The following is an 11,323-nucleotide window of genomic DNA, read 5'->3' on the forward strand; positions in this document are numbered from 1 at the left end:
CTTTGTGTCATCTGCAAACTTGCTGACCAATCCTTCAATCCCCTCATCCAAGTCATTAATAAAAATTACAAACAGTAGAGGCCCAAGAACAGAGCCCTGTGGAACACCACTCACCACTGACTTCCAGGCAGAATACTTTCCTTCCACTACCACTCGCTATCTTCTGTCAATTCTGTATTCAGACAGCTAAATTTCCCTGTATCCCATTCCTCCTGACCTTCTGAATGAGCCTACCATGGGGAACGTTTCCTAGAACATTGACTTGTTAGATCCTTTAATCCTTCCATTTCCTCCTTCGTCCTCACCTACCTACATCCCCCTTCTATGCCTACCCATATCTCCATTCCACCTCAACCCACCAGTTTCTGGATCAATGGTGCTGGAAGAGCACAGCAGTTCAGGCAGCATCCGAGGAGCTTCAGCAAAACCCACCAGTACCTGCCCACTCGCTCAATGTTTACTAGGTACAGAAAAATGTTCTAGGAAATGAGTGTGGGTCTTCTAACTTAGCGGCTTCACCACCTACTTGCCTTTGTTCCTTCCTGGGGAGATTTGGATATCCCAACATCCAAAGGCCAAGAAAACTGGATCTCAAAATTCAATGTCAACATGGAAAGGAAGTTTCCTTTTTGGTTTGGGGGTGTGGGGAGGGGGTTTGTACTGGCAAGTCTTTGAAATGCACGAGGAAGACAATTAGACATTTGAGAATCCTGATCTCTAATGCTTCCTTTTCAGTATCTCTCTCGAACGCTTCAATTGAAACTGCTTCCACTGCACTGACAGGCAGCACATTGCAGATCCTAACCACTTGATAACAGAAAGGGTTTCTCCTCATGTCACCAGGGCTGCTTTTGTCAATTACCTCCTATCGCCCCTCTTCAAGATCTGTTTGTAATCTTAGATAACGTTCACTGTCCGCTATACCACCAATCTTGGTGTAATCTGCAAAGCTATTAACCATTTTCCATATTCTCATCTAAATCATTATATAAATGATAAAAGTGGCCCAGTATCAATCCCTGTGGAACACTGGTGATTCAGTGCTTGGTAAAGACTAATACAAAGTACTGATTTAATATTGATTTAATGCCTCAACTATCGACCCTGAGAAGTATAATTCATATTTTTAATTCTTAATCACTTCAGTCACCCTTTTTGCTTGTAATGGTTTGGCGATTTATATTCCAAAAGGTCCCCATGCAAACACTTTTAAACCTCCTAATTATTAATTCATGGAATGTGAGTGTCAAGGCGTGGCCAGCATTTTGTTGCCCATTGCTTCTGATACTTCTGTTTCTCAAATCGCAAAAAGCTCTTCAGGGACAGGGATTTCAAACTGTTAGGAAACCATTTTCCCGACGTGTACTGAGGCAGTAGGAGAGGTTACTGTTAAACTGAAGTCAGCTGTATATCCAACCTGACTGCACTGACTCGGACCACAGGCAGGAAATTTAAAGTTAAATTTGTGAAGCTTGTACCTGTATTTCCAATAATCAGCCTGCACCCAGCACTCCGTGACAAAATCGTGTCACTATATCCTGTATCTGTTTCAGTCCCATAGCTGTTACCGATCCTACATTCCATTCCCAGCCTGTACCTCTGTACCACATCTCCAACCTTCACCGCAATATCTCATTCAGCTTTCATCCTTGAATCTCACACCCAGCTTGAACTCAATCTCTTGCCAACCACTTTCTGAAGTATCCCACATCCAGGGGCAGCATGGTGGCTCAGAGGTTAGCATTGCTACCTCACAGTGCCATGGACCCAGGTTCGATTCCAGCCTTGGGTGATTGCCTGTGTGGAGTTTGCACATTCTCCCCTTATTTCCTCCGGGTGCGGCAGTTTCCTCCCACAATCCAAAGATGTGTAGGTTAGGTGAATTGGTAATGGTAAATTGCCTATAGTGTTCAGGGGATGTGTAGGTTAGGTGCATTAACTAGAGGTAAATGTGGAGTAATGGAGTAGGGGAATGGGTCTGGGTGGGTTACTCTTCAGAGGGTTGGTGTGACCTTGTTGGGCCGAAGGGCCTGTTTCCATGCTGCTAGGGATTCTATGATCTAACCAGTGTCCCACATCTAACCAGACCCAGAAATCCCACAGTCAACATATCACCAGTATCCACACTCCGACAGAAGCCCAATATCTAATATCTGGCCAGTGTCCTGTACTTCACACTTGCCTTGTCCCCAGTATCTCATACCTCAGCTGTACTCTGCTTTTTTTCACAATCAGCCAGTCCCTCAATTCTACACAGCCTGTGCCCCTCATCCTTTCTGTGTGTCTATATTTAAGACTATATACCCCAATACCCAGCATGCACCTCAATGCTCATACACTCCCACAGCCACTTAACGCTCCTGTATCACGAATGTAGCCTGTACCCTTTTCACCTAGTTCATACCCAGACTGGAGTGTTTCACATTAAACTACTACTTTCTTCTTCAGTCTCAGAAAGAAGACTATAATAGGAAACAGAAAGAAGCCGAAGAGCTCGAATATCGGAAGAAGAAGGAGATTCAGCGAGAAAAAGCCAATAAACTCTTGGAAAAGCAGAGGCAACAGGAGGCCCAGAGAAAAGCACAGCTCCAAGCAGAACACCGGCAGTGAGTTGCAGATTAAACAACCAGCAAAACAGACACTGTTACTTTAGAAACATCAAGCAAAACTCACAGGGAACCTGCAGGAACCTAATATGGGTCCCATCCTCAGACGGAGGCCGCAGTGTTCAGTTGTGTGTGCTCTGGGTTTAGCTGATGGTCACTCTCAGCTTGAGAGGCCCATTCACACTTAAGCATCAGTCGAGTGGTGAGGGCCAGTGGCTACCACCTTCCTCCTAAGGCATTCTGCTTGACTACATAGTCATTACCTCCCATTTATCTCCACTATGTGTTCAGGCAATTGTGGAAAAGGTAGGTGAGGAGGAGACAATTCAGTCTGTCATATCTCTGGCTATGCTTAGAACTTCGAGAGAGCCAAGGGGCAGAGATGAGTGCAGTGGCCATCACTAAGGAGAAGGTGCTGGAGAAACTAAAATGTTGGATAGATCACTGAGGCCAGATGGACTACACTGCAGAGTTCTGAAGGAGATTGTGGAGGCATTGATAGTGTTCTTTGAGGAATCATTGGTGTCAGGGAAGGTCATAGAGGATTAGAAAATGGCTAACGTAACAGCCTTGTTTAAAAAAGGAGGATGCAGAAGACAAGAATCTTTATGCAGATTAGCCCGATTTAAGACATTGGTCAAATTTTCGAGTCCGTTATTAAGCTTGAGTTGGTGGAGTACGAAGTGCATGGTAAAATGTGGCTGAATCAGCATGGCTTCATTAAGGAGAGTTCATGCCTGACAGACCTACCTTTTAAGTAGTAACGAGCAATGGACAGCCATTGGATGAGATCTGTTTGGATTTCCAGAAGGCTGTACAGGAGGCTGCGAATTAAAAGTCCGTGGTAAGGTACTGGCATAGATAGAGGTTTGGCTGGCTGGCTGGCAGAAGGCGGAGACTGGGGATAAAGTGTTCTTTGCCAGGGTGGCAGCCAGTGACGAGTGGAGTTCTGCAGGGGCCTGTGCTGGGACTACAACTGTGTACATTAATGATCTGGACTAAGGAACTGAGGGCACTCTAAGTTTGCCGATGACAGAGATAAGTGGAAGGACAGGTAGTGTTGAGAAAGTGGGGAGACTGCAGAAGGACTAGGAGAATGGGCAGAGAAGTGGTAGATGGAATACAATGTGGGAAAGTGTGAGGTTGTGCACTTTGGTAGGAAGAATAGAGGCTTAGATTAATTTCCAAATGGGAAAAAGCTTCAGAACTTTGAAGCACGAAGAATCTGGAACTCTGACTCCTTAAGGTTAACGTACAGGTTCAGTTTGCAGTTTAGGAAGGCAAATTCAATGTTCGTATTCATTTCAAGAGGGCTAGGATACAAGACCAGGGATGTACTGCTGAGGCTGTGTAAGGCTGTGGTCAGATTGCATTTTGAATACTGATCAGTATTGGGCCCCATATCTAAGAATGTTCTGGCCTTGGTGGGGGTCTAGCAAAGGTTTGTGAAAATGTTCCTGGAATGATGAGCTTGTCATATGAGGAGCAATGAGGGCCCTGGATCTGTACTCAGTCAAGTTCAGAAAGATGAGGAGGCTAAGTTTTTGAAACTTGGAATATTGAGAGCCCTGAATCAAGTTGACGTGGAGAAATTGCTTCCACTAGGAGACACTAGGACCCAAGGTCACTGGCTCGGAGTGAAGGGTCAACTCACTAGAACTAAAGTGAAAAGGATTTTCTTCAAGCAGAAAGTGGTGAATCAATGGATCTCATTGTCAGCGAAGACAGACTGGTTCTTGATTAATAAGGAGATCAAGGGTGACAGGGAGAAGGCAGGAGGATGGGGTTGAGAAATATCAGCCATAATTGAATGGTGACGTAGACTTGATCGACTGAATGGTCTAATTCTCCATCTGTATTTTATGATCTAATAGTGCTATCAATTCAAATCCCATTCTTCACTCTGTTTAACCCTCTGCACTACCCTGAGTCCAGACTGCTGACTGAATTCCAAAACATTCAGCAGTGACTGCGTTGATTTCTCTCGTAATTTTATCTCGCCCTCACAGGGGATCATTTTGAATTTTCAACCCCAGTGTAAAGTGACAGTGCAAATTACAATGCAAAATGCCTACACAATCCATTGCATCCCCAGTTCTGATAATAACAATGAGTGAGATTGCAGTAGCTCAAACCTCTGAATTTAAAAAGAATTCATTCACGTGGGCATCTCTGGTCGGGCCAGTATTTGTTGTTCGTCCCTAACTGCCCCTGAGAAAGTGGTAGTGAGTAGCCTTTTGGAACCACTGCACTCCATTTTATGTAGGTACACCCACATATGTTCAGGAAGGAGCTTGAGTTTGACCCAGTGACTCTGAAGAAACACGTCAGGATAGTGAGTAGCTTGTAGGGAATATTGTAGGTGGTAGTGTTCCCTTGTCCTTCTTGATGGTAGAAGTCATGGGGTTTGAAAGGGGCTGTCTAAGGACAAAGTTAAAAATCACACAACACCAGGTTATAGTCCAGCAGGTTTATTTGGAACCACTAGCTTTGGTTGACAACCTGATTGAAGGAGCAGCGCTCCAAAAGCTAGTGCTTCCAAACAAACCTGTTGGACTATAAGCTGGTGGTTGTGTGATTTGTAAACTTTGTCCATCCCAGTCCAACACCAACTCCTCCACATTCTGTCGAAAGAGGCCTGAGAGAATTTCAGCAATACATCTTGTAGATGGTACTGAGCTACTGAGCATTGGTGATGATAGAGTGGATGTTTGTGGATACAGTGCCATTCAGTGAGCTGTTTTGTCTAGGGTGGTGTTCAGCTGCTTGCTAATGAAGAGGCAATTGTTGATAATACCCTTGAGTGTCAAGGGGAAATGGTTAGTTTCCCTTGTTCGAGATGGTCATTGTCTGATACTTATAGCACAAATATAACTTTTCGCTTATCAGCCCAAATCTGGATATTTTGTTAGATTCTGCTGCATTTGAACATGCACTGCTTCAGTATCTGAGGCAGGCAAGCAGGAGGCTGGAAGAACACAGCAAACCAGGCAGTATCAAAAGGTAGACCTTTCGGGTATAACCCTTGAGTTATCAATGGTGTTTAACGTTGCACTGTGAACATCCATGAATTAACTCAACGAAAGCCAATATGCTGTCACCTCATCTCTGTTTACACGTGCGTAGTATACGACACTGACTCAGCTAGCTCTGTGCCAGCTCAAAGTGTGTACAGAATCTGAACACTGTCAGCCAGGACTCCGATTGGACCAGATTAACACCCCAATCAGGGACATCATTCTATGAAATCCACCTGGTTGACCTCATTCCAATCCCTACAGCCCTCTGAGTGCACACAGTTACAAGTTGGGGATACACTGAGTCTGGGGACACAGACCCATTTTCCCTGTAGCTTCTCCTGGGGTTCCTCTGAACCTGGTCCAGTTTGTCTGACTGTGCCTCAGGTGATGGTAGCATGTACAGACAGTAGACCACCTCTTGTGCCTGGAGCATCTCAGCCATTATTCTTCTGGTGGTAACAGCGTTGAGGTTGCGACGTCTGCCATGTCTGTCTCATCCCCTGGCTTCTTTGCTAGGAGGAGGCGAGAGCCCAGGGGTGTTGACAGCCTTTCTGGTTGTTCTGAAGGGCTGGTTATGTTTTGCTCCTTCCCCATGTGGTCCATGTGCTTGTTTAAGACAGATAATCTCTCCTACATGAAGTTTGTAAGTCATGGCATTCCTGATATTGTTTCACTGCCACCACCACCACCAGCCCCCCCATTCAGGAAAACAAAATCGGGTTTAACCCAACATGGAGTCTTCTCCCCATTAGCAACTCCACTGGAGCTGTCCCTGTAATTATGTGAGGGGTGGTCCTATATGCAAACAGGAACCAGGACAGTATGGTATTAATGAGGCTGTAGCCTATTACTTTAAGCCTGACTTCAAAGTTTGGACTGCTCTTGCTGCCAGATCATTGGACAATGGATGGTAATGGAGCCGGCCTTACATGCTGAATACCATTCAACTTTAGGAAACACTCAAATTCCCTGCTGGTAAATGATGGCCCATCATCTGGACCAACACTTCCAGGAGTCCGTATTGCAAAAGATACTTTTCAACTGGTGTCCCTGTTTGACGAATGACCTCTCTGCATGTCCAAGCACTTTGAATGGGCTACCACAATGACTAAAAACAGAGCCCAAGAAAGGACTGAGTCCAGGGTTCACTTGGCCATTTCCTCTAATGTGGGGACCTACTGATGATATTGGTCCATGTTGGCTCTCCAGGCACTGCCCCAATAACACAGCTATGTCAGCATCTAATCCTGGCCACCAGACAACCCCTTCATTTTCAAAACCCCTGGATGACCCTGGTGGAGTTCAGCCAGTATCTGGCGGTGACCTTTACTCAGGACTATCACGCTTACTCCCCACAGTAAAATGTCCTCTACGGTGATCTGGTCTCTCCGGGTCCAGAAAGATTTCCATTCTGGTTGTGATGGCCCTTTGGTTTCCCCCATCACCACTAGCTGTTTTAGTTTTGCCAGGACAGGATCTTTATTCCCACATAGTCTGATATTGTCAGTGGTGACTAGAAGGGTGTCCAGTAAAGTTTAAAACCAGAATGGACTCTAGGGGCAGAACGACCAGTGGTGTGTCTGCAGTGAGAGATGGCTCAAAGCATCTACATTTACCACTTGGCCTCACTGATGGTGTTCCAACTTGTAATGGTGTGCACTCAGAATAAGAGCCCACTGCTGACTTTGACCTGAAGCTATGGGCCACTATCAAAAAGTTTGTGTTCCATTACCATTACAATGGTACATCAGTAAAGAGATTGGTGGAGCTTTGTCACACCAAAGATGACCGCTAAACCTTCCTTCTCTATTTGGGAAGAATCTTTGTTCGGCATCATCCAAAGTCAAGGAAGCATATATCATCAGACGTTCCTCTCTGTTGGGCCATAGGGGGACCAACACGGCCTCAATACTGTATGGGGAGGCATTGCATATCAGCACCACCTCTCGCCCGGGATTGTAGTGTGCCAACACCTTAGACAATGATAGCTGCTGCTTCTTCCCTTCCCGAAAAGCTACGTCTTCGCTATGAGACCATTTCCAATGCTGACCCTTTTTCAATAGATGTAAGGGTGCCAGGATGGAGGCCAAGTTACGTATTAACTTTCTGTAATCACTCACCAATCCAAGGAAAGGTCTAAGTTCCGGGGCACCTTCAATCTTCCAACCAGTGTAACCTGGTCTTGTCAACTCTGTAGCCCATGGAAGCCATTTTGGGTACCTGCAACACATTTTTCCCTCTTAAGGCATACACCTGACTTGGAGAAACATTTAAATCCTATGTCCAAGTTCTCTAAATGCTCTTTATTGGTCTTCCTGGTTATTAGCATACCATCCAGCCTCCTGATTTCTGCTTCGACTTTTGTATGTAAGGCAAATGGCACGAGGTGGGTCTTGCAAAATCCTGGAATTGCTTCTTACCCCTCCTACTTTAAACCTATGCCCTCTAGTTTTGGACTCCCCTACCCTGGGTATTCACCCTATCTGTTGCCCTCATGATTTTATAAACCTCTATAAGGTCAGCCCTCAGCCTCTGATGCTCCAGGGAAAATAGTCCCAGCCTAGTCAGCTATTCTCCCTATTGCTCAATCCTGGCAACATGCTTGTAAATTGTTTTTGTGCCCTTTCAAGATTCTTATGGCAGGGAGACTAGAATTGAATATATTATTCTAAAGGTGGCCTCACCAAAGTCCTGTACAGCTGCAACATGGTGTCCCAACTCACATACTCAATGCACTGACCAATGAAGGCAAACATACCAAACACATTTGTTTGGCAATGCTCCCCAGGACCCTACCATTAACTGTGTAAGTCCTGCCCTGGTTTGCCTTACCAAAATGCAACGCCTCACATTTATCTAAATTAAACTCCATATGCCACTTCTTGGCCCACCTGATCAAGTCTTGTTGTACTGTGAGATACCCTTCTTCAGTGTCAACTACACTGCCAATTCTGGTGTTACCTGCAGACTTATTAACTATACCTCCTATATTCACATTCAAATCATTTACATAAATGACAAGAAAACGGGGGAACCCATCACTGACCCTTGCGGGCACACTGCTGATCACATGCCTCCAGACCAGAAACAACACTCAATCATCACCCTCTGTCTCCTACATTCAATCCACTTTTGTATCCAATTGGATAGCTCCCCCCGGATTCCATGTGATCTAACCTTACTAACTAGCCTACCATGCAGAACCTTGTCAAATGCCTTGCTGAAATCCAGAAAGACAGCGGCTACCACTCTGTCTTCATTAATCTTTTGTCACTTCTTCAAACAACTCTTATCAAGTTAGTGAGATATGATTTCCCATGCACAAAGCCGTGTTGACTACCTCTAATCGGTCCTTGCCTTTCCAAATGCATGTAAATCCTGTCTCTCGGAATCCCTACCGAGTGCCTTTTAAATGTTGCAAATGTCTGCTTCTTCCACCCCCCCCACCTCACCTCATCTACAACCCTCTATGTTTTAAAAACAAACTTGCCTCACACTTTTTCCTTTGAACATTTCTCCTCCCACCTTAAACCTATGCCCCCTAGTCTTTGACATTTCCCTCCACCTATCTCCCCTATCCATGCCTCTCATTTTGTGGAGGTGACAGTATTGGACTGGAGTGGACAAGGTCAGAAGTCACCAGGTTATAGTCCAACAGGTTCATTTGAAATCACAAGCCTGACAAAAGCTTGTGATTGCAAATAAACCGGTTGGACTATAATCTGGTAACTTTTGATCTCATTTTTTTATGTACTTCTGTCAGGTCACCCCTTAGCATCCAACACTCTAGTGAAAACAACTTCTCCTGTACTCAAACCCTCTTGCTATAAAAGGTTAGTGATCCATTATCTTTCCTAATAGCTTGCTGCACCTGTTTGTTAACATTCAGTGACTGATCAATAAGGGCACCTAGGTCACTTTGAACCTGTTAAAGTGAATAACATCACATTTTCCCATATTATATTCTATCTGCATGCTCTTGCCCATTCACTAACTGTCCAAATCCTCCAGAAGGTGCTTTACATCTTAATGTCAACACATTGCCACTGCGTATTTTGTCATCTTCAAATCTGGAAATATTACATTTGGTTCACCGCTCCAAGCCATTGATAACTTATGAATAACTGAGGCCCATGTACTAAAACTTAAAATATCCCGCAAGACACAATAAATGTCAAGGCCTTTCACTCTCACGTCATCCCTGGAACTCTGCTCTTTTGTCCATGTTTAGACCAAGAGTCTAATGAGGTCAGGAACTGAGTGACCCTGTGGACCACAAACTGTGAATCAGTGAGCTGGTTATTACGAGTAGATGCTGTACACTGTCTATCACTTTACTGATGATCGAAAGTAGACTGATAGGAAGCTAACTGGTTGGGTTGGATTTGTTCTGCTTTTTGTGCACATGAAATATGTGTCATGATTTGGAGATGCCGGTGTAGGACTGGGGTGTACAAAGTTAAAAATCACACAACACCAAGTTATAGTCCAACAGGTTTAATTGGAAGCACTAGCTTTAGGAACGTCGCTCCGAAAGCTAGTGTGCTTCCAATTAAACCTGTTGGACTATAACCTGGTGTTGTGTGATTTTTAACAATGAAATATGTGGGCAGTTTTCCACATTGTCATTTGGATGCCAGTGTTGTAGCTATACTGGAAGTGTTTGGCTCAGGGCATGGCTAGTTCTGGAGATCAAATCTTCAGTGCCATTGCCAGAATGTCATCAAGGCGCACCACCTTTGCAGTATCCAGTGTCTCCAACTATGTGGAGTGAATGAGATTGGCTGAAGACTGGTACCTGTGATGCTGGGGACCTCTGGAGGAGGCCAAGATGGATCATCCACTCATCACGTCTGGCTGAACATTAATGTGAATGCATCTTTTGCGCTGATGTGTTGGACACCCCCATTACAGAGCTTGGGGCTCTCCTGAGGAAAGCCTTATTAACACATTTATTCTTTTATGACCAGTCCTAACCTCCTCGGACAGTTTTGACAGGCAATATGTAATCCCATTACTCTCATGGGAGTTTGAGGATGAGCTGACGAGAGGGTGATGGTGAAGGTCCAGCTAGAAATTGCCGTGATTCCCACTTCACAACAACACCACTTCCTCCCCACAAACTGCCTGGTAAATTTACAGATGAGCAGCAGTGCTGTTAATCTTTCCGTTATTTGCAGCAGTAAATTCTGAATTCAAAAGAGAACTCAAGACCAAAGTGTCAGATTCAGAGATGTTCCAACAACATTGAGAGTGTTTTGTGCCAGAAATCTCTTCACTCTGGCATCCTATGAACTAATGTGTTTCTCTTGGAAGCAAAATTTTCAAGCACTAATCCTGTTCCTAACCCATTGGTGTTCCCCCACCTAGTTTTGATCAGTCTTGTATGTATTGGGAATAATGCAGTTGTGTTGAAAGCAGAAGTCAACTTTTGATTTTTGGCTGTGTTCTCTTTTAGAATGTCCCAATATTAGCTCAAATGCATAATGACTTTGTGTGTTCCCAGAGCAAACCAGCAGTTCCTTCAGAGGATTGAGGCCAACACATCATACAGACACTCGCCCCTGCCTCCCAACAGCACAGTTCCAACTACAGCTTGGGTAAGCATTTTTCACAATCTGAGATCTCTCTTTCTTTTTCTCTTTCTCCCTCTCTCTTTCTCCCTCTCTCTTTCCTTCTCTTTCTCTATCTGTCTCT

At 44.7% G+C, this 11,323-nt stretch overlaps 1 protein-coding gene across 3 annotated transcripts in view; it reads left to right on the forward strand.

Moving 5' to 3' along the window:
* The window catches only part of epsti1 (epithelial stromal interaction 1), a 98,593-nt gene that overhangs the window by 69,498 nt on the left and 17,772 nt on the right, over window positions 1–11,323 (forward strand). For all 3 annotated transcript variants that reach the window (XM_043694425.1, XM_043694422.1, XM_043694424.1), the window contains 2 exons: window positions 2,449–2,606; window positions 11,133–11,226. In XM_043694425.1, coding sequence (XP_043550360.1) covers window positions 2,449–2,606; window positions 11,133–11,226 — 252 coding nt within the window. The remainder of the gene's footprint in view (window positions 1–2,448; window positions 2,607–11,132; window positions 11,227–11,323) is intronic.

The sequence above is a fragment of the Chiloscyllium plagiosum genome, chromosome 7 (assembly GCF_004010195.1).
Source record: "Chiloscyllium plagiosum isolate BGI_BamShark_2017 chromosome 7, ASM401019v2, whole genome shotgun sequence".
In the NCBI taxonomy this organism is placed as follows: Eukaryota; Metazoa; Chordata; class Chondrichthyes; order Orectolobiformes; family Hemiscylliidae; genus Chiloscyllium; species Chiloscyllium plagiosum.